The following is a 24,640-nucleotide window of genomic DNA, read 5'->3' as shown; positions in this document are numbered from 1 at the left end:
ATCACCAGGACAATTGCATGTGTGGCCATATATTAAATCTTGTAATTAGTGAAGCAACTCGCCAGGGCCGAACTGGGACTAAAAATAGGCCCTGGCATTTAAAGCACAAAGGCCCACCATGCATCAGCACCTGGCTCCTGGTATAATCTCCTCCGTTTACTATTCCTGACTCCTCCTACTTCTTAGTCTATGCTTTTAGAATTAATATTAGAACAACCTACAAGTATACATCGTTATCTGTATTAAAATACATACAACAGAGGACATTCTGCAGGAGGGGATTCAAACATGTGCCATAGTCAGACATTTGGTTGGTTCTGTTAGGTAAAGCTGGCACTTCATTGGTGGAGGTCACACACAAAGAAAAGTAAAGGCATTTTGCCAATTGATGATCCCTAGCTTAGCAGTTGTAGAGGAATGGATTGTGATTACTGTAGGAATTTTTTAGGGCAGGGGTGCTGCACGCAGAGGAATACACATCCGTGCACACCACAGCAGAGCTATTACTACACATTTTGGTGCCCTGTGTGCATAAAAAGCATTGGTGCCACCATACATATGTGCAGAAAAGAGTGCGCACCGAAGGCGCGCATAAAAAAAAAACAGGTTTGGTCCCCCTGGAAAGGGGCGTGACCATAGATTAGTACCACCAATTCAAATGATGCCACACAGTAGTGTCCCTTAGTCACATTAAACTGCACAGTAGTGCCCGTTCGTCACATTACACCACACAGAAGTGCCCCTTCGTCACATTAGACCGTACAGTAGTATCCCTTATTCACGTTACGCCACACAGAGCCCATTCACGTTATACCACACAGAGCCCATTCATGCTACGCCACACAGTAGTAGTGCCCCTTATACAATATGACTTGCACAGTACAAGGGAACGGGTTGTAGTTAGCATCCCGGCATGTGGGATGCAGACAGTCAAAATATTGGTGCCGGGATCCCGAAGGTAAGTATCAGGGGTTAGGTTTAGAGGTTAGGCACTAGGGGAAGGGTTAGGTTTAGGCACTAGGGGGGAGGTTAGGTTTAGGCACTGGGCAGGGTTGGTTAGGGGTAGAGCTAGGCAGGTTACCATGTGGTGTCGGGATTCTGACTGACTGGATGCAGCTGTCAGTATTCTGACCGGCGGCATCCCAACTGCCGTTTCCCATACCCAACTGCAAGGAACTGGTACAGCGGAAGTGAAGAGCACCAGGGGACAAGCAGCACCCTGTGCAATAATGTTTTGGAGCGCACCCCACCTCGTCACTTAGCACCCTGTGTGTATATATATATATATATATATATATATATAAACATGTTGAAGGGCCAGCACTTCTGCACTAGTTGAATTTGTAGTGCGTCCGTTGCCCCCCAAATTAACTCTTCAGCCAACCAAGAGGCATAAACATACAAGGAACAGGCGGCACTTGTGACGAGTTGTCAAATAAGGCACACCACACCTGCTTGTTGCACACATGAGTGCCGCCTGTTCCTTGTATAATAATATATTATGTGAGAGAGTATGGAAAAAGATATGGTGACATTCAGAGTCTTAAGCAAAGTCACACAGGACAGGTCCGAAAACATTGATATGCTAGACTAGTGGTTCTCAAATAGTCCTCAGGACCTCACACAGGTCATGTTTCCAGGTCACCCAGCACGTGCACAGGTGTAGTCATTACTCACTGACACATTTTAAAAGATCCACAGGTGATTCTGTGAGGAGACATGAAAAACATGCACTGTTTGGGGGTCCTGAGGACTGAGCTTGAGAACCTGTGTGCTACACTACACAATACTGTTAATAATTTGGCCGATCCATCGCATCAGAACGACAAATCGTCAATATTGTGCAGTGTGGATGCACTACATTGTGTAGTGCGCGCTCCCGTGGGGTCATCAGCCGCATTGCCTGATCTTTTGTACATGCAGTAAAATCAGGTGATGTGGCTGATGATCCCATGCAGCGCTTTGCGGCGGGGGCCAGCATATCGGGTGGTCGTGCACTGGATCGCTTACGATTCCTAGTGCCACCATATCTTTCTCCATTTTCTGTATTATATGAGACGTAAGGCGGCGTGATGACATCATCCGCTTCCCCGTCTCCACGGCAACATCCGCCAGTGAGGAGGCTCCGAAGCACGGGCGGCAAGGACAATTCCAGGGACCCAATACACAAGTGGACAATATAAAAAATAATGCCCTGTGTATAATATAACTGATGAAACAAAAAAATTTCTAAAAAAAATTAATATAGACAATACTCAGTAGAAAATCAACACCCAATGAATATATAAATCCAAATCTTACCTACCACCACATATAATAAATGATAATATAAAATACACCAAAAAGAAAGGAAACTGGAGTCCAAGATGACCCAAAGGTCGGCTGTCAAAAAACACCACTAGTCAAAAAATATATATATAACACACACATACAGTACATATACTGTAGAGAGAGAGAACACCACTAATCAAAAAATAAATATTTAACACACATATACGAGAGATACATAAATTAAAAAACAAACAAACATAATTTGTAAGTTTGACTTACCCATGAATGGAGACTGGGTTGTAGCTTTGTCACCATTATCTTCACTGTTTCTAATTCTTTATAGTGCAGGCAGCAGGGAAGAGGTGGAATTCGGGTTGCAGGGAGAAGAGGGATTTTGGACTTCAGGGGGGAGGGGGGTTTATGGATGAAGGGGGAAGGTGGGTTTCTGTCTCCAGGGGAAAGGGGGATTTGAGCTGCTCTGCAGGGGAAGGTGGAAACGTTTATGTCTGCAGGGGACAGGGGGGGAGGGGTGGATCGGGCTGCACTTAAGGAGGAAGATGGGTTCTGTCAGCAGGAGGGAGGAATCGGACTATATTGTAGAGGAGAGGCTTCTAGCTACAGGGAGAAGGTGGTTACAAGCTGCACTACAGGGGGGAGGGGGGCATCTGGCTGCAGGGGGAAAGTGGATGTCACTCAGCAGTGAGGTTTATTTTGCGCTGCACTGCAGGGCGGAAGGGGGTTTCTGGATGCAGGGCAAGGGGAGTTTGTCTTGTCTCCAGGGGAAAGGGAGGATTTGGGCTACACTAGTACAGGGGAATGTGTGTTTATGTCTGCAGGGAGAAGGGAAGGGGGGGAATTGGGCTGGAATTCAGGGGAAGGTGGGTTTCTGTCTGCAGGGGGAAGGAGGGGGGAATCAGGCTGTATTGTAGAGGGGAGGCTTCTAGCTGCAGGGGGAAGGGGGGGATCGGGCTGTTTTGTAAGGGAACAGGAAAGGAGGCTAATAGCTGCTGGGGGAAGGGGGGGTCAGTTTGCCGCGGGGGAAAGGGGGGTAAAATCTGCACTACAGGGGGAAGGGGGGTTAAAATCTGCACTACAGGGGGGAAGTGGGTGTCAGCCTGCAGTGGCAATGGGGAGGACTAGGGATTCAGAAGGAGGGAAGGTTGCAGTGCTCAGAGTCCTGATTGAAAGCAAGTCTAGTGAGATGTTGGTGCAGCATCCCACGAGACCTATACTGTGTGTGGGGGAGGGGAGGGCAGCAGGTCCAGCTAAGGTGGAGGTTGAGCAGGCTGGGGCACGGCAACTGGAAGGATGTCAGCCAGGGTTCACAGCTAATACTCGAGGAGCTGCCATGCAGAAGCTCTGGTATTGAGCCTCTGCACCAGGCATCACTCTCACTTCTGGGCCTGGCAGGAAGGTTGGTCTGGCCGCACAACTTCTGTGTTGCCTCACTGCCGCCACCGCGATCTCGCCTGGTGGCACTGCCCGGACCGGTCCATCTGGCCATCAGCCCTTCTAGCATTTGCCAGAACTGCCTGATGTCCAGTCCGGCCCTGCAACTCGTTCACCAATTGCTGCAACATCACTCTTTACTCTTTTAAATGGGATTGCTGTTTTTTTTTAAGGAAATCTTCTAAAGGAATGGATATATGGAATCAGACAAGTGGACAGACTGACGCTGGACGACATCGCAGGCTGCAAACCAATTGGAGAAACATGTTGATGGTCTAAGGATGCAGCAGTGAGCAAAATATTTGGATCATTTGAGAACCCAAGAAGTTCCATATATGTCAATGTAATTCACTCACTCAGTGCAATTGAAGAATCTGAAAACAACCAAATAGATTTAAGAGCAAAAGCTCGAAATTACAAAGAAGCACTTCTTCAATATGATACCATAATTACAGAATTTGTTTATCTACGCGTCTTTAAATTGACAACCCCATTATATAAATATCTTAGACTAGAAAAGATACAACTTGACATCAAAGAGATAAAAAAAGAGTTTCTGATTTTATCGACTGGGCCCAGGGGAACTTGAGCAACGCAGGCCACCACCAAACATTGTCATCCAGTCGATCCTTTCTGCCAAAGAGAATACGGAAGAGAAAAAGCATGCCTGGAGAAACTTCATCTGAAGACCCAATTGCTGATTCATTTAAAGATTTTGAAGTAGGTGTGCATAACCGAATATTGGACACAACCATAGAAAGCCTTAAGGCAAGATTTGAGAAGAAAGAGTTTGACTGGGGCAGTACAACAGTAAAATCGGAACCAGGTGTCCTAAGGCGAGCTCAGGGAGGACAGAAACCTCCCGTGGAGGCAGAAGGAAAAAAGCTTGGCTCGAGGGATCTGACCTGTTTGTCTCCTGTACAGTTTAAAGAGCTAAAAACCTCATTACCTCATGATGCACTTCAAAAGCTGAGTGAAGTCCTTGTGAAGTTTGATGTGCAAATAACGAGAGATTAATTTCAATCAGAGCTGGCGAGTTTGGCAAATAACTAGCAAAGGCTGAAAAGATCTTAGCCTTGAGGAAAATGTGGCAGATTCTGACATCATACTGATGGAAATTGTGAAGTAGCTTACAATGAGTAGAAATCTGTGTGTAGACTATGTAACAACTGTGCAGTATGTGTTTACATGACGCTGGAGTGCTACAAGCTTTTTCTCTGGAGCATACCCAAACAGAACACATACGAATTACCGCCAGACACAAGTCCAGCGGTTCAAATGCCAACAGCAGCTGGCTGACACGGCTGAAAATCCCAATCGTCCCCAGGTAAGTATCAACTAACCTAACCCCCCGAACCCTAACCCTCCTTAGGGGTGCCTAGTCTTCCCCCCAGTGCCTAACCCTAATCCCCCCTCTAAGTTCCTAAACCTAACCCCACCTTCCCTGCCGCCTAAACCTAAGTCCCCGGGGGGGTGCATAACCCTCCCTCCCCTAGCCTAACCCTAACATCCTGGGGGGATGTCTAACCCTAAGTCCCCCCCCAAGGACCCATAAACCTAACCCTCCCCCCCTCCCCACAGCTGTCCACAGCGGTGCCCGGCATCACTTTGATCGGGATGCTGGGCGCCGGTCTCCTGGCGTCGGTATAATGACTGGCGTCTAGAATTAGATGCCTGTCATTTAACCCTCGCTGGGATAAAGCAGTCGGGAAGCCGGCTGTCGGGCTTATGTCAGCCGGCTTCCCGATTGCATACCTACCCAACCATAGGTCTAGCCTACAAATACCTTGTAACACTGTCAACAACTCAAATGGTGTGTGAAAGAAGTTTTTCCACACTGAAATTTATCAAGAACAGACTAAAGAGTACATTTAGGGCCCTCATTCAGAGGCGGTCGTTGGATGCAAGCGGTCGCTCTGAATCAGGCGGCCGCTTGCATCCTGAACGGCCGCCTCCTTGTCGATCGTTAAGCTGTGGGATATCACCCACAGCTCTAACGACTGACATGGGTGATGGTCGCGATGGTCAAGACCATTGCAACCATCGGGCTTACGACCAGACCCTAGGGTAGGGTCTGGGCACTCGTAAGCCCAAGGGAGCTTCCTGCTCTGTTTGAGCAGGAAGTTCCCACTGACATCAGCAATGATGTCAGTGGGGCCGCCCCCAAACGACAAGCGTTCCAACTGGAATGCCTCCGTTTGGCTGGGCACGCCCCCGGCGCCCGCCCAGCAAACGGGGAGAACTGTCACTCAACATCGACAGCTCGCCCCGTCTACTACGAGACCCCTAACAACGGAGTGCCCGTCGTTAGCCGGGTCTCGCGCATGCACACGACGGAGCCGGTTCCGGCGTGGCGCATGCACTGTGGGGCAACATCGAGTCTCGCGAGCGCTCACGACCGACTCTGAATAAGCTTAGTGCACAGCATTTGGAAGCATTTCTTCTGATGCCGGTAGAAAAAGACATTGTGCAACAAATGGATACAGAAAGATTCATCAATATCCTATCATTGTAAAGTCCACTACTATGCAAGGAGTAACCTGCTGTTTTAAAAAATTGGCCAGTGCCAACAAGGTCCCCCCTCATAAGGTTGTGAAGGAGCTGACCGGTTCCCACAAAAAAACAATCCTGATTACCCGCCAAAGGATCAGAACTCATTTTCCTTCCAGTATGGTATAGATGTGGTTTAGCCATTAGGTCTACCATAACGTTACTGCAGTTAGGTTGTGCCCATAGATAGGTTCCCCAATACTAAAGTATCCTGTGACTGTCCATATGGTGGCACAGATATCACCATACCTGTGTGTATATGAGTGTGCATGTTTGTCCTGTCTGCCAAGCCCTGATAGGAGGTGGCCTCTGTGCATATGATGGTCACTAACAGCAGCACTCACGTTTCCCTGGATCATACCCCTGTCATCTCGTCACTGGGTTCTTCTACAGTGAGGTCATGGTTTGTTTTATGTTTAGTGCACCTGTAATTGATTGTTAATACTTTGATGTGTTGTGCTTAGCTAAGGATAGTACACACACACTAGGGGGTCAGTTTTAGGGCCTGTGTGTTGCTAGGCTAGTGTGGATTAGAATACTATCCTATACGTAAGGGTAGTGCAGGATTGAGGGTTGGCTGCTGCTGTGTTCATTCCATCCAGGTGCTGAGATACCATGACTCATCCATCAATGTGATAAGTGTGATGCTGGTGAGTCTCATTCCTGTATGTTGTGTTTGTTTTGTAGGCCTGGTCTGTCTGACACACGTGGGTGTTAGGGCAGTCTGTTTGTTCCCCTGTTCATCTCTCCTTATAGGCGGAGTCTGTTTGAAGCAAGTGGTTGCTAGGACAGACTGAGGACATTTCCTTCGGGATGCTGGCGATCAGGATTCTGGTACTGGGATTCCAACGCTGTCTGGATTTCAGCACGGGTATTTCAGCCGTTGGCATTCAGCATGCCGGGATGCTGACTACATCCCCAACAAATCAGCTTCTGTCATTTTATACTATGCTAAATTAATTACAATTAGAAGCTCATTGGTTGCTTTGGACAATTTCTCCATTTTATATGCAGTCTTATTGTTGACATTCAAAACCATTTGACAGTGTCAATATTCTGAATGTTGAAAACTACATATAGGCTGTCACATTAGACAGGAGATCAGGCGCGCTAAAACAATTGAATACCATAATGTTAACATGTTCTTGTCGACACTGACAACATATCAACATATTCAAAATGTTGACATCAATGTGAAACCACGAGAGGTGTTGTACAAGTGTGGTGTGATACGTTCTTACTAGGTTAGGATAGATTTCTTGCTTCCTCTCAGTTATTCAAGGCCCCATTTATGAACGAAGATAAACACAAGTGACATTTTTTGTTTATTATCACTGTGATACAAATGAATAAGCCACTGTTATTTACCAATACTTACCCCTCCAGCGAGGACCAGTTAAGTCATCCTTGTCTGCGAGGTCCTCCACTTGGCTGCTGGCAGCCTAACGCTGCCAGCAATGGGGATCTTGTGTAATGAGCATGCACAATGGGCTGTCTGCGCATGTGCATGACACGGAGACCCGGCTGTACCTGGTAGGCTTCGCTGAAGCCAGAAAGGCAGCGCCGAGTCCCCATTGTCATCAATCGGGGCCGCATTGCTCTTGCTATCTAAAGATGGTGAGAACAATGCTGTGACAAAAAATGCTGTGGCCTTTAGAGAGGTAAGGAGGGCTATTCACACACAAAGGAAATCACTGTATTTGGTAACAAGCCTGTTTGCAATTTCCATAAGTGTCTCAGAAAACAGTAACACACATAACAGTTGGTTACATTAAATATTAGACCTTCACATAAATAAAAGTATTTATTTTGCAGGAACACTGGAACTTAAGCCTGCAGGAGGAATGAATGGTAAGTTTCACCACTATGCAAACACATACACTTTATGGGATTTACCTAGCATAACCATAACAGTAACATTTGTTGCAATATCTTCTACTCCTACTGGTTACAGTGTTTATTACGGGATGTGGTCAATGTCCCAACCGCTGAGATTCCGGCGGTCAGAATGCCATCGCCGAAATCCCAATACTAGTCAGAATACCGGGATCCTGAAGGTACTGGGGTTAGCACTAAGGGGGGAGGGTTAAGTTTATTTAGGCACTAGGGGGAGGTTAGGTTCAGGCACCAGGGTGGGTTAAAGTAGGGACAAGGGGACAGTTAGAATAATGACACCTTGTTGGTCGGTATCCTAACAGTCGGGACTCTGACCTAGTGCCGGCATCCTGTATGTATTCTGTTTATTACACAAATAGTAAACAACCATTTGTTGTAATCTCCTTTCTACAATGAATCACAAATGCACAAGTATCTATTTACAGACCAGATATATAGTTCTAGTCAGTTGGGTGGTGACAGATGACCTGCCAAATAAGTTAGTTGTGATATTTAACCTTAAATAACTGTAGGAACAGTAATATAGATCATATATATATATATATATATATATTATTACTTTAAGCGAAGTTCAAGTGGCTGCCGCTCAGTGGCGTTAACTTCATCCCAGGTGTCCGGAGGCAAGATAAATGTTGGCGCCCCCCCCCCCAATTTTTTTTTTAAATTTACCATCCCCCCCAGCACATATGCAAGCCTCAGCTATCACTGCCCCCTATGCAGTTCCTCTTATACAGTGCCCCCAGTAGTAGTACCCTATGCAGAGACCCCAGTAGTGCTCCTTATGCAGTATCGGCAGCTGGACTTTTTATAACTTCCCTCCAGTCCTGGCATGTGTGGGAATCAGTATGGAACTGCATGGCAGGCGGTTCAAATCCCGACAGCGGAGGCCCGGCGGTGAAGATCCCGACAGGTTAGTATTTTTCTATTTACTAACCTAACCTCCCCCCTAACCCTAACTTAGGGGTTCCTAACCCCCCCCTTCTCCTAGCCTAACCCTAAGTTCCCCCCGGGAGCCCCTAACCTAACCCTCCCGCCCCCGCGACTGTCCAAACCCAATAGAAGGTAAGCCGGGTGTAGGTCTAATGACAGGTGTCGGGATTTTGACACCTGTCATTAGACACTTGCCGGGAATTAGAACGTCGGCATCGCAGTTGCATACCCATGTGTGATAGGTATGAAGTGCCATCAGCAAAGAATAAACATATTTTTGTCCACAATATTGGGTTAAACCTTATACAAATGCTTATACAAGAGCACTCCGCGCAGGGTGCTAAATATCATACAGGAGAGATAAGTATGGCAACTACAGACAATGTTTCCATACATTTGAATTTTCTTATGTACCCTTTTTACACCTATATACTGTATATATGCTTACTCTTACACAGGTGGTATACTAAGGTTCTAGTGTACCACATCAGCATTAGGCTGCGGTTCGGGTTAGAGAGTATGGTTGGCATTATCACAATCGACATTATGTCAGTGTCAACAAGACCATGTCGACATGCTAAATGTCGACATTATGTCTAACTCTACACTTACCAGCCAAAGAAGTACTGCAACTGTGGAAGCCAGAGTAGTTACATGTCACTCATCATGATGTAATTTATTATATACAAATTAAAAAGCTCTGAGCCTACAGGCTGATCAAAGCACATGTGTTATGAGAGTGTCTTAAAGAATGGAAAAGTGTCTCACCAGAAAAGGCAGGAAAACTTGGCTAGATGAGTTGCCTGCCAGGAGGGCATGATAAATTGGCAAGATGAGTTGCCTGCCAGGAGAGCATGATAACTTGGCTAGATGAGATACAAGCTGAAAATAGTACAGGTGTAAATGTACAGTTTGATTACACACAGTAGGGCTTAGAAAGCTGTAGGTGCTGATTACACAGAGGAAGCACGGACCCAAAAGCTTGAGCCTGCATACACTGAGCACAGCATGTGGATGATGAAAACAGACAGCAAGCTAATGGCAATCAGAGCAGAGTGGAACAACAGTCTGAATAATTGAGCTACCTGCTGAAGCCTGGAAGGCAGCGTGGTGGGAGACGGAGAGTGGTAAACAAAAGCAGCGGTGAAGTGTAGACAATCACGGAGGATAGCTGGAACAACCAGACAGAGCTGTAGGAGAAAACTCTATAACCGATGAGGGGGGAATGAATCTGGAAGCTACAAATAGGAGGGGCAGCCAATCAGCAGCATATGGGAGTATGAGTCATTCTCTGCAGCATCCCCGATGCTTGGTAATCAGCGGAACCGGATTCTGAATATTGTGAGTCAGTGTAGGTCCCAAGCCGGTGGGAAACAAGCCGCTGCCACGGCTTGTGACAACATGTCTTTTTCCTGCTGATTTCTCTAGAACTAAATTATTCCTCTGAGTAGATGAATTTCACCTTATGCCTTTAGTGTACATTCATGCACTTGCCAATAGGACACAGTCACCAGATTTAGAGAACATCTGTTTTGACCATAGGACAGCAAGCAATTGCAAAGGCAGCACTGGCAGGCCCTCATGGCCATGCATGCAAGATCCAACACCCTAAGGTAGTGATTCCCAACCTCGGTCCTCAAGGCACACTAACAGTCCTGGTTTTAGTGATATCCAGGCTTGAGCACAGATGGTTAAATTAAAATAACTGAGGTACTAATTAAGTCATCTGTGCTGCAGTATGGATATCCTTAAAACCTGGACTGTTAGTGTGCCTTGAGGACCGTGGTTGGGAACCCGTGCTCTACAATATCTCAACTGCAGAACAACACTCTGTTAACGAGCATTCAGTAGGTGAATGCCTAATTCATGAAGTGGCAAAAGAGAGATTGATGGATGCTATTTTCTCCTAGAATTATGGGGTATGATGAGTGGGTTTTTTAAAGAAAATTATTCAAAGTAGGGTTGACATATCCTAGTGTAGTTAAGTAAATGCAAATGGTTACCTACAAATTTTTTTTATAAGTATATCTACATTGCCTTGAAACAGAGTGAATACAAATTGAACCTCGGTTAATGGGGATGGACAGACAATTACTAGATTGTGGAACTGTATCCTCGTTGTCACAACTTCAAAGACAGTTTGAATGCGAATTATAGTTGCTATAGCTGGTATAGGCATTTGCCTTATTTAGAAAATAATTATTATTTACATTTGATAGTTGCAAGTTTTAAGAGTCTGTATAGAACAATGTGCTGAAAAATATAAGATATCTTCAGCTGTCAGTAATACAAGTCTGAAAAATGTAATCAATGGCTGAGCTACTGCATAATCTTATGCATCCCAGCTATGTAACATGCGGTTACTCTTATGCTGTCCATCCACTAGGCGATTAAACCTAGCGATGGAGTGATAACGACAGGTGTTATCGCTCCATCGCTTGGTAATCACCCGCAAATCGGGCAGTAAAAGGTTAAAAACGACCAGCGATGCATCGCTGCATCATCGCCCGAACATGACGGTAATCCTGACGACCGTCAGGTTGCCATGTTCGGGGATGATTGATTGGCATACACTGAACGTCTGAACGTTCAGTGTATGCAGTTCACCCCGCAGGAGACGACGGCGTCGTAATCGTGCCGTCGTCCCCCGCATCATTAAATGGATGGGCAGCATTACCCCTTTTATACCAAAAGTCCCGGGTCTGACGTGGGATTTCGAACAAGTTTCCAACCCAGGACAGACACCTTTTATACCTCGGCGCCAACCCGGGCAGCACCGTCCACACCAGAGCTGGGTCGGTTCTTCCAGTGCAGGTGAGCAGCTTTGTCCCCCTCCCTCCCCGACCACACTCCGCAGCGTTCCAGAGGCAGGGAGAGTGGGTGAGGTGCGCTGCTCCGTGCTGGCGCTGGTTGCAGTGGACGCTTAGAGATGTCAATCAGGTGGCATACAGCACGATCCAGGTCATCATGATCCAGATCGTGCCATTTAGACTGCAGGGTGACGCGGGAACCGTGGTCAACCCTGCAAACTACCCGAGTTGGGTCCCTGGCCACGGATGGATCCATTTACTCAGACAAAAATCCCGGGTTGATGCACATTCACATGCATCAACCCAGGATTTTCAGGCTGGTGTAAAAGGGGTATCTGTGGCATATAACGTGCCCTGCCATTCACTTCTAGAAATTGAGTGTACACACAATGAGGGGGGGTCACATTTGGCAATTATATAATCACAAACAGTAACGTTTATTTTTCTTTAGAGTTCGACTTTTCTATTGAGAAACACTATTGTATCATTTAGAGATGTACTCGCATTCACTTTTGCTCATGTCTTGGCAAATAGCCCCCCGCATGTACTTTTGTTCATGTCGCGGCAAATAGCCCCTCTCAGCGTGCCAGGTCCAGTGCATCTCTGCTTGCGCCTACCGTAGGCTTTGCAGTTATTTCATCCGAAAAAGATGAAGGACCAGTATGTCGGAAACACGTCAAGCTGTGGCTCATTTGGTATGGACTTCTGGTGGTCAAACTAACTGTTTTGGATGTGGATATCCAGAACCAGCTTCTGCTATACCTGATGACATCTGGGCTATTCAGGACTGACAAGTGCTGTGCGCCACTGTGGGGTTCTATATACGCTTTATGTCTTCTTTATTTTGTAAGTGCAATATTGTATTACATTTTTGCTTTTTAAAAACACTTTGCACAATTTCCGCTCTTTTATGTGTCCCTCCTGACTTATCAATAGCATAAGTATTCGGGATAGGGGAGAGACATTTATTCAGATATCCCAAGGAGGTGAAAAGAGAATTGTGGAATATCCAAAGAGTGAATCAAGACAATTATTTATCTTGGAACTTTATAGATTCCTTTTTATGCGAATTGTTTTGTTTTTCGTGAGCAATACACGGGTGTTTTGTACTTCTATAGCCGTATGGTAAATGCGTTTTCTGGTGAGCGCTTTCTATTTGTGCAACCCTTGTATTTTCAATAAGTTTTTCTATACAAATAGGAATTGAACTCTTAGTTATTTGCACTGCTGGTGTTGGTACCCAAATTATAATTTAAGGCCTGAATCTGAGTTGCACGCAATGCCGATGATCCTGCATCTAATGCAGCGTAGACACGGTCAGATAACCTGTCAGATTTGAACGATAACGATCCTATGGTTATCGTTAAAATCTGAGTTTCTCGCCCCTGCAAACGACCAAATGATGGTCGACGTGCGGGCACGAATGGTCGATAGCAAAATTGACCATCGTGCGTGCATGCAGGCATACTTGGTCAATATCGACCAAGTTAGCCTGTTTACTACAGGGACCCGCAATCGCTGATCGTTCTAGTAGTTGAGGGGTTGCTGCATGTGCTGGATGTTCGATCTGATCGTTGTCTGATCGTGACAGTCGCTCCGTGTGTCTGGAGCTTAAGTCAGTGGTTCTCAAACTCAGGCCCTCAATCAGACCCGGTCGCAAGCGCTGAGCGCTCGTAACCGGGTCGATGTTATGGCCCTGCACACGCGCAGCGGCTGCACTGCACGTGCGCAAGTCCCGGAGCGAGAGAAAAGCTCTTGCTCCAGAGCTCTCTACAAAAAGGGAGGCTATCGATGGTGATCAACAGCTCACCCCGTTTTGAAGGCTGGGTGGAGGGGTGGTTTCACAAACGGAGGCATTACTTAAGGAACGCCTGCCGTTTTGTGGGCGGCCGCACTGACATCAGCAGGATGCTTGATCAGAGCAGGAAGCTTTCTGGGGCTTGCGGTTGCCGAGACCCAACCTTAGGGTCTCGTCGCAATCCCTGATGGTCGCGATGGTCTTAACCATCGCGACCATCACCCTGGTCGGTCGCTAAGCTGTGGGTGGTAACCCACAGCTTAGCTAGCGACCAGGAGGCCACACTTAAAATTCAAAGCAGCCGCCCTCATTCAGATTGAGCGGTCGCTTCTTACGACTGCCTCTGAATGAGGGCCTCAGTCCTCAGGACCCCACACAGTTCATATTTTCCATGTCAACCAGCAGGTGCACAGGTGTATTCATTACTCACTGACATTTTAAAGATTCACAGGTGGAGCTAATTATTTTACTTGTGATTCTGAGGAGACATAGAAAACATGCACTGTTTGGGGATCAAGTTTGAGAACCTATGGTCTAAGTCACTAAAAGGTCACAAAGCATATGCGGGGTGTGTATGCAGTGGCGAGGTTGCGATTGAGACACACGATCAGAAATAATAAGGAAATGTGCTGGCCATTCCAGGGCAGTGACTGGGAGGTGGCTGTTCAGACAGACAGAGATGGTCCATTTTATGGGCATGTCGATAAAGTGGTTACAACTCAAATGCATAATCACTCAAACTGAAAGCCATACTCTGACGAAGAAACTGTACCTAGCATGGGGCTGGTGTAAGTTTCCATGATGTGACAGATAGTGGTGTTTATAGATACTCAGAGTGGGCATCTCAGTCCTTGCTCATTCTCACACACGGCTGTACCACAGAGAAAGGAGTGTAGCGGTAATTGCATAAAGTCACAAAGGAATAACAGCAAGAGACACACAGACCAACACTACAGCATGCGACTCAGAATCAGGCCCTTAGAGTGTAGAGTGACTTGCTACGCCCTAACTACAAACTGTGGGCATTTCATGAAGGCCCACAACACACTGTAGATCATTCTGTTATAAGTCATCTAAATTATATCTTAATACTTCTTGTTACGTTATGTACTCCAAAGCTTATTCTTTTACAGTAAATGTTGAAGATGTAGGGCTATCTGGACTCAAAATAAGGGATCTTGAGCTCTCATGTGGAAATACCAGCAAGTTATTTAAGAAATCCATGTATACTTTCTTAAATAGGAATAATGAACATGTAAATTATATTCTAATCTGTCAATAGTAGTTGCAGACTTAAAGCTACAGCTGTTTTCTCACAAAATTGGGAAAGCAGAAGTCTTGTGAACAGCGTGCATATAATATACTAACTGAAAATAAGAGCTTAGAACAAGTTAACATCAGACATACTAAACACCACATAACATATATGGCCTTAGTAAATCACGTGTGCATATAAAATCATTAAAAGGTATTTGGATGCCATACTAAATTTTCACCAAGACCAGTTTCAATAAAAAGTGCTAGATTACGAAGAGACTGCTTTAACCTGGAAATGTAAAGCACCAATAATAATAAGTGCAAGGCGTGTAGTGGTTTGCACTTATTACTGCCGCTTTAAATTTCCAGCGGAGCCTCGTAGAGAAACAATGGCTTGCAAAAGTGGTCACATTGTGAATCTAGCCCAAACTTTACTCAATGCGAGGATATCTTTTACATTATGTGGTGCACTGGTGCTTAGATCAATAACTCCTTTGCCTTTCCAAATAATAAAATCATATATTGTGTGCATTTTGCTTATGATGGGCATGGTATATCTTCTTTTGCATCCACATATATTACAAAACCAAGGGTACTTACACCCTTTCTCCAATACAGATGTCTTTTCTAAAAGTTCATAAAGGTTAAACTGTCAATAACATATGATCTACAGTTATGGGATGAATTATCCACAAATTGGTTAACTGATTTCTAAAGATAGATAAATCCAAAAGGAAAATTAGAGTAGGCTATTTGAAAAACACTATAGATGGTTTCCCTTCAATTCCTGGATGAATATAGAAAGAAAACACAAAACTTGTTTACAATATTTTCACGCAGCAGACAAAGAAAACCAGATGTGCACAACACCTATCACAGTTAAAGAACAGATAACAAAATAGACCATTTAGTAGACTGTCTGGAATTTTCCTTCTATAGGTCAGTAGAAAGATCGTGTAAGGCGCAAAGGTGACTGGTTCGCTGCGTTACATGACTTGTAGATATATAACTAGTAGACTAAAAAGTGGAACACAAAAAAAAATCATAATTAATCAGCCACATTCGCTTTAGTTTTATTATATTAGAATCACTTAAACAAGTTCCGAGTTTAATTTCGATCAGTGGTTCTCAAGCTCAGTCCTCAGGACGCCAAACAGTTCATGTTTTCAGATCACCTACTAGGTACACAGGAATAGTCATAACACACCAACTCATTTTAAAAGATCCACAGGTGGAGCAAATGATTTCACTTGTGATCTTGGGAAGAGACTTGGAAAACATGCACTGTTTGAGGTCCTGAGGACCGAGCTTGGGTTTTGTCTAGACATGTTCATCTAAACCACAGGTTCTCAAACAATTAATAACAAGAGATGAGTGGTTTGGTTTTACTTGGTTATGTTCAGATCTCCAAAACGACATTTTAAAGGTGCATACACACGTAACGATTTTTTGAACGATTTGTGGTTAATGTTATCGTTCAGTTTCTGAGATAACAAACGATAATCGTTAAAGTGCGCTCCCGTTTGTAGTTCATCGTCCATTTCAGACTGTCCCAACATAACGATTTTCATTAAGGGAAGGAACATTTTTCGTTCATCGTTGTAAAAATCATTCATTACACTTCAATAAGTCATTCAATTTCTCAAGGGAAAATCTGACAGAAAATCGGTTACAAAATCGTTGTGTGTATGCACCTTTACTATCCGGCTCTCACATGTTTTATGTAGCCAATAAGATTAATCTGAACTTGCGTTAATGCTCACAACCGAACCGCTCATATCTAATAACTACAGCTGTATAAAGTGTTACCTTCCTAACATGCACATATATAGAATCTACTGTGTTTTCTGAAATTCTTTAAAGAACTGGACAGTGTCCTCCCCCTTCCCCTGTCCAACCTTTCGCTCCCTTCTCTGTAATATCCATAATTTCTTGAACTTGTTTTTTTTTTAATATTTTGTCACCTTGACTATTATACAATCGCTAAACCCTCATTCTTTGAGTTTGCTTTTATGTTTTCAAGTTGATCATATTATGTATTGGACTCACGCTCTACTGTATACAGGAGATTATGTACTACCACATTGTATATTGATGTGCTTTCTTGTAAGTGTCTTATGTTAAAATACTAAAAGATTTAAAAAAAAAACAAGAATGTATTAACATTTTCCCAATTGAAAACAGAATTACGATAAATCTTTGTGAATTTTTCGGTGACTAGAAAGATGTGAATTTTGGGCAAATAGTTTCCCACAATTGGAGCAAGAATATGGTTTTTCCCCAGAGTGAATTCTTTGATGTCTAAGAAGATTGGAATTATGCCCAAAGCATTTCCCACATTCCACACAAGTATACGTTTTCTCTCCAGAGTGTATTTTTTTGTGTGTAGCAAGAACAGAGTTACTAATAAAACATTTTCCACATTCAGAACAGGAATATGGTTTTACTCCGGTGTGATTTCGCTGCTGATGTATAACCAGATCAGAGTTACTAATAAAGCATTTGTTACAGTCAGAGCAACAATATGGTTTTTCTCCAGTGTGTATTCTCTGATGTCTGGTAAGATTTGAGTTGTGCCTAAAACATTCTCCACACTCAGAACAAGAATAAGGTTTCTCTCCTGTATGGATTCTCTGATGTATAACTAGAACAGAGTTACTAGTAAAACATTTCCCACATACTATACAAAGATATGGTTTCTCACCGGTATGAATTCTCTCATGCGCAACTAGAACAGAATTACTTACAAAACATTTCCCACATACAGTACAGAAATATGGTTTCTCTCCTTTATGAATTCTCTGATGTCTAATAAGATGTGAGTTACTAATAAAACATTTCTTACATTCAGAACAAGAATATGGTTTCTCTCCTGTGTGAATCCTCTGATGCACAACAAGATCTGAGGTACTGATGAAACATTTTTGGCAGTTCAAACATGAATAAGGTTTCTCTCCTGTATGACTTCTGTGATGTATAACAAGCTCGGAGTTACTGATAAAACATTTCCCACATTCCGAGCAAGAAAATGGTTTCTCTCCTGTGTGAATTTTCTGATGTCTAGACAGATGTGCCTTAAGTCTAAAACTTTTCCCACATTCAGCACAAATACAGGGCTTATCACCAGTGTGAATCCTCTGATGTTTAACCAAATAGGATTTGCGGGAAAAACTTTTACCACAATCAGAGCAAGGATACGGTTTCTCTCCGGTGTGAATTCTTTGATGCATAACAAGTTCTGAGTTACTGATAAAACCTTTCCCACATTCAGCACATAAAAATGGTTTCTCTCCTGTGTGAATTCTCCTGTGGAGAATCAAGTTTGAGTTATGCTTAAAACGTTTTCCACACAAAGAGCACGAAAAGAGTTTTGCCTCAGGCCGAGGTCTGCGAACATTTTTGTTACACTTTTCCGCACAAGCAAATGAGGGTTGGTTCTGTTCTCTGGAAGTGCAATTATCGGTATTTGTGAAACTTTCAATTTCACCTGAACTAGCTTCCTCCTTAATATGAACTAATGTGTATTCTATCTTTGTGTCCTCTGTGGAAAAAACATCAGTATCTGTTAGATCTTCTTCATCACATGATACAGATTCCTCCTTAACAGGAGTAGATGCGCTTGTATAAAGATCTGTGACATGTCCTTCATCACCTGAGTCAGATTCCTCCTTAATATTAACTAGCATGTATTCTATCTTCATATCATCTGTTGTAATATCAGTGTCTGTCAAATTGCTGTCTTCACTTGAGACTGATTTATCCTTAAAATGAGATGTTTGAACTGTGGGTATATAAACATCAATAGCTCCAAGGTTTTCTTCTTCGCTTGGCACAAGATCATTTTTAAGAGGAGATGCAGATTGTGCATGGAGTGGAGGCATATACCTGTAAGGGTCTGTCATAGTTTCTCATTGACCAGTGTTTCCTTCTTATAAACGTATACAGAGGCTGTGTATATTCTGTGGCCGTGACATCTCCATCCTTACATAGCATTGAATTCTCTGCATCAAATATCAGACACTTGTTCTGATGTATTACATTAAGTATAACAGTACAGTGAAGAAATAGGCTTCAATTATCACCCAGCAATTCTGGAGATTCATTTGAACATCCTGTAGAAAAAAAAACAAAAAAACAATTAAATGTAGCGGTTAGACACAAAGGCACAGGTAAGATGTTCACGTCACTGCTTATTTCTCCTCATGATAATCTACCCAAAATGAACAAAGCAGTGTTTCTTTTTTTTTTTTTTTTTTTTGAAATTGCAAGAAAATATGGTATCACTTATATAATCTTCCTACTGAAAATTCCTTCTATACGCTTAACAAATGCGTAGAGTTCAGTCTCCTGTACTCATCCCAACTTTAACTATATATCGTAATCCCTCTCTACTGCTTGCTTGAATAATTACATATATTCTGAAAAAACACAATTCTGACCCTAACCTACCCTCAAATTACCATACTATCTCAATTCCTATGCCCTTCCAAGCTACTTGAGAGACTTGCCTACAAACTTCTAACCAGTGTTTCCACGTTTGGGTTTCTTGTCCTGTTTTTCAGCAGTGTTTCCAGTTTTGGATTTTTTTTTATGGTTTGCAGCAGCATGTTTACGGGTAAATCTGGCAATGTTAAGGTATAGTATTTTCTTTTTCCTGGCTGAACAGAATTACCTTTTCAGTTTTTACATTTTTTTCCACTGTAATTCATTTTGTTAGCTCTCCTGTTGTGTAATCACCACAGTATTTAAAAAAAAAAAAAAAAAAAATGGTCAGGGAAATTTTCCTAGAAAACCAGTGTTGAGACCAGGAAATCTGAACATTTGAAAGTGGAAACACTGCACCTAACACATTGACTCACTAAACTCTTGGACCCACTTCAGTCAGGCTTTCATTCCCAACACTTCAGAGTTTGCTCTGACTTAGATAGTCAATGATTTGATCACTGCCAAGTCTAAAGGCCATTACTCACTTCTTATTCTCCTGGATCTCTATCCTGCATTTGACACGGTTGATCACTCTCTTCGCATACAAAAAATGCAATCCCTAGGTCTTCAGCACAATGCCCAATCCTGAATCTCAACCTACTTACCAAATCACTTTTTCAGGATTTGTTTCTCTGGACCCACCTCTTCTTCGTTTCCCCTACTTTTCGCAATCTATAGCACATCTTTGCAAACTAATCAACTTTTTCGGATTTATGATTTGTATGCAGATGATACTCAAATCTACCTATACTTTCCAGATCTATTGTCATCTGTGTTCATCAGCAATACTGAATGTATTTCTGCCATTCCATCTGAGAGGTCATCTCACCACCTCTAACTTAAGCTTTCAAAGACAGAAGTAATAATGTCCCCACAGGCCAATAGTAGTTACCTACAGATGTGTCCTCATAGATCTAGCCTCCTTGTGTGTTAAAGAGCCCTTCTAGTCGTGCCATGACTCATAGCACCAAGCATCTTTTCGTGCAACTTTATTTCCTTTCAAATGTGTCTTATTCGCAAGTCGATTCAAATAGGACACACAAGCAGCTTCTGCCGATTTAAATTATATGTGGCATGCCTACAGTCAGGTGCATAAATATTGGGACATTGACAGAATTTTCATATTTTGGCCTCTATTCACCACCACCACAATGGCTTTGAAATTAAATAAACAAGATGTGCTTTAACTGCAGACTTTCAGATTTAATTTGAGGGTAATTACATCCAAATCATGTGAACAGTGTAGGAATTACAATGGTTTCTATATGTGCCTCCCACTTTTTAAGGGGCCAAAAGTAATGGGACAAACTAAACAATCCTAAATCTAACTTTCACTTTTTAATACTTTGTTGCAAATCCTTTTCAGGCAATTACAGCCTGAAGTCTGGAACGCATAGACATCACCAGACGCTGGGTTTCATCCCTGGTGATGCTCTGCCAGGCCTCTACTGCAAATGTCTTCAGTTCCTGCTTGTTCTTGGGGCATTTTCCCTTCAGTTTTGTCATCATCATCTAAAATGCATGCTCAATCGGATACAGGTCAGAGGATTGACTTGGCCATTGCATAACATTCCACTTTTTAGCCTTAAAAAAACTCTTTGGTTGCTTTTGCAGTATGCTTCGGGTCATTGTCCATCTGCACTGTGAAGGGCCATCCAATGAGTTCTGAAGCATTTGACTGAATATAAGCATATAATATTGCCCGAAACACTTCAGAATTCATTCTGCTGCTTTTGTCAGCAGTCACATCATCAATAAATACAAGGGAACCAGTTCCATTGGCAGCCATACATGCCCACGCCATGACACTACCACCACCATGCTTCACTGATGAGGTGGTATGTTATGTCCCCTGTTTCCAAATCCTGTTACATCCATCTAGGAAACATATCCAGAATACACAGAAATTTCACACTAGACACTGCAAAATAGTAGATAAATGGTAAGAACTTACCCTTGTTATCTCTTTTTACGATGTCCATAGGGTCCACAGGGTGACCTTTGGGTATAGGTGATTAAAGTCATCCGGGCACCTTACGCAGTAAATTTTTCTCCCAGGATGCAATGGGTCTCCCTCTATACCCCGCCCCCTGGCCAGAGGCGGCTCAGTTTCATAGCAAGCCAAAGGCCGGAGGAGGATAAAAGAGAGAAGAAAGTCTGGAACACTCAAGAATCACATTCTCACACAGAAGGAGATGGAAAACCAGTGACCAGAGCGAAGCCCAACAGAAGCACAGGTGCGTCAGGACGGGTGCCCTACGGACTTCGTAGAAAAAGAGAGATAACAAGGGTAGGTTCTTAGCATCTCTCTACTTTTCTACTTCAGGGTCCATAGAAGGTCCACATGGTGACCTTGGGGATGTCCCAAAGCAGTACCTTCAAGGGCGGGGACGCTCCTGGGCAGAAAGGAGAATCCACCGCCTGAAGTAAGCATCCTGAGTGGCAAAGATATCAAAAGCATAATGTCCCTAAAAGGTCTGGATAGAAGACCATGTGGCTGCCTTACAAAGCTGTACAGCAGAGGCACCACGACGAGCTGCCCACGAAGGACCCACACACTGAGTAGCAGGAGCAGTAACAGGGGGCGGCACAGGAAGGCCCTCATGAGTGTAAGCCTCAAAGATAGCCATACGAAGTCATCTAGCCAGAGTTTGTTCATTGGCCGGCCATCCCCTCTTGTGGAAACAATGACGTACAAACAAGGAGTCTGATTTCTGGAGAGAACTGGTACAATCCACGTAAATCTTGAGGGCACGTACCACATCCAATGAGGCCTCACCTGCCGAGAGGTCTGGGGAATTAAAACCCGGCACAATAATTTCCTGATTAATGTGGAAACTAGAGACCACCTTTGGAAGGAAACCAGGACGAGTCCGAAGCACTGCCCTGTCCTGATGAAAACCTAGAAATGGGGGACGACGAGAGAGCCCCCAAATTGGACACCCTTCTGGCCGAAGCAATGGTCAGAAGAAAGTCTTGGCAGTAAGCCATTTGAGCTCCACTGAGCCCAGTGGTTCAAAGGGAGGGCCCCAAAGACAACATTCAAATCCCAAGGCACTACAGGAGGGACAAAGGGAGGCTGGATACGAAGGACCCCTTGAAAGAAGGTGCGAATATCAGGAATAGAAGCAATCCTACGCTGGAACCATACTGAAAGGGCCGAGACATGGACCTTCAGTGAAGCAAGGCGGAGACCCAGGTCCAAACCTGCCTGCAGGAAAGCCAACACTCTGGATATCCTAAACACCCGGGGGTCATATCCTTTTGGAAGACACCATAAAAATAGTTGTGCCACACCCTATGGTAAATTCTAGCAGAAGCAGGTTGCTCTGAGCTTGGTGGTAACCACAGAGCTAGAAAATCCCTTGGACCTTAGGAGGGATGTCTCGAGAGCCACGCCATCAAAGCCAAGTGACCCAAGTCCAGGTAAAGGCAAGTACCTGGAGACAACAGGTCCGGACGTTGAGGCAACAGCAACGGAGTGTCAATAGACAGATTCTGCAGACCTGAGTACTATGGGCGTCGGGGCCATGCTGGAGCCACCAGCAGGACCATGCCTAGCTCTTGCTTGAACTTTCGAAGAATGCAAGAAGGGAGAACAGAGGAAACGGGTACACAAACTGGAAGGTCCACTTGACTGATGGCGTCCACCAAGAGGGCCCTGGCATCTCTTGTCCTGGACCCGCAGAGTGTCTGTTTGTGATATAGTCGAGAGGCCATGAGGTCCACGTCTGGAAGGCCCCACTTGTCCACTAGGAGCTGAAACCACTTCTTGGTGAAGAGACCATTCCCCGGGATCCACGTCGTAGCGGCTGAGGAAGTCCGCTTCCCAATTCAGCACTCCTGGAATGAACACTGCCAATATGGGTGGTAGATGGCCTTCCGCCCATGTTAGACACCTGTAATTGCCGCCTGACTTCAAGTTCCTCCTTGACGGTTTAAGTAAGCCACCTTCGTGGCGTTGTCTGACTGTACTTGCACAGGCTGTCTGTGAAGCAGTAGTCTAGCTTGTTGCAGGGCCCTGAAAATTGTCCGAATTTCCAATGTTTATTGGTAGCGCAGGTCCTCTGCGGTCCATCTTCCCTGGAAGGAGTGGGGACCTGTCACTGCGCCCCAACCCCAGAGACTTGCGCCTGTCATCAGAAGGACCCAGTCCGAGATCCAAAAGGGGAGCCCCTTGGAGAAGTGGTCCGTCTGCAGCCACCAAGTCAGAAATAGGCACACCTCCGGAAAGAGCACCATCATTTGAGTCCGTATATGATGGGGTAATCCGTCCCACCTGGAGAGGATCAACTTCTGCAGAGGCAGGGAATGAAACTGGGTATACTCCATCATGTCGAACGTCGACACCATCGATCCCAGTAACTGCATGGCTGAGTGGACTCACACTCGGCGATTGTGAAGTATCTGCGTACACGCGTCTGCAAAGTGTAGATCTTCTCTGCTGTCAGAAAAATCCTTTGCTGTTGTGAATCTAACAGAGCTCGCAGATGGAGCATTCTTTGAATCAGCGAGGACTTCTTTCAATTGATCAACCACCCTTGCCCCTGGAGCACAGATATCGTCAGCTGCAGGTGGCGAAGCACCTCTGGGGACCCTGCTAGTAGAAAGAGTTCATCCAGGTATGGTGACAGGTGGACCCCCCTGAAGCCGCAGATGGGTCGCCATTGCTGCCATGACCTTTGTGAGTTTTCAAGGTGCAGTTGCAAGGTCAAACGGCAGAGCCCAAAACTGGAAATGTTGTCATGACACAGCAATCCTGAGAAACTGTTGGTGAGTTGAAGCAAATCGAAAAAAGCAGGTATACATCCTGAATATCCAGAGACACCATAAAATCCCCAGGTCCATAGCCAGTATAACGGAGCGCAGAGTTTCCATCCTGAACCTGGGCACCCCTGAGGAATTTGTTCAGGGACTTGAGATTGAGAATAGGACGTTAAGAACCATTTGGTTTCTGGACTAGAAAAAAGCTGGAATAATAACCTGTGCCCATTTGAGACAACGGGACCGGTACCATGACCCCTGCCTGTAGTATGGATTGTACCACCTCTTGAATAGCCAAAGCCTTGTCCAAGTTTTGTGGAAGTTCTGTGCAAAAGAACTGATGGGGAAGAAGGGAGTACACCAGAGAGACCACTTCCCTCACCGAGGAATCCGTGGTAGTCTGACACCAGCACTGAGTGAACTAAAGATG

The 24,640-nt window shown here is 44.5% G+C and overlaps 1 protein-coding gene across 16 annotated transcripts in view; it reads right to left on the bottom strand.

Annotated features, from left to right (window-relative positions):
* Nucleotides 1-15,460: 15,460 nt before the first annotated feature.
* The window catches only part of LOC148473391 (uncharacterized), a 56,071-nt gene continuing 46,891 nt past the window's right edge, over nt 15,461-24,640 (bottom strand). For all 16 annotated transcript variants that reach the window (XM_088459645.1, XM_088459643.1, XM_088459644.1 and 13 more), the window contains one exon: nt 15,461-19,073. In XM_088459645.1, the coding sequence (XP_088315771.1) occupies nt 17,148-18,863 (1,716 nt within the window). In that variant the 5' untranslated portion in view covers nt 18,864-19,073 and the 3' untranslated portion in view covers nt 15,461-17,147. The remainder of the gene's footprint in view (nt 19,074-24,640) is intronic.

The sequence above is a fragment of the Taudactylus pleione genome, unplaced genomic scaffold (genome assembly GCF_031769625.1).
Source record: "Taudactylus pleione unplaced genomic scaffold, aTauple2 ptg000923l, whole genome shotgun sequence".
In the NCBI taxonomy this organism is placed as follows: domain Eukaryota; kingdom Metazoa; phylum Chordata; class Amphibia; order Anura; family Myobatrachidae; genus Taudactylus; species Taudactylus pleione.
This window is presented reverse-complemented; position numbering and strand designations above follow the sequence as displayed.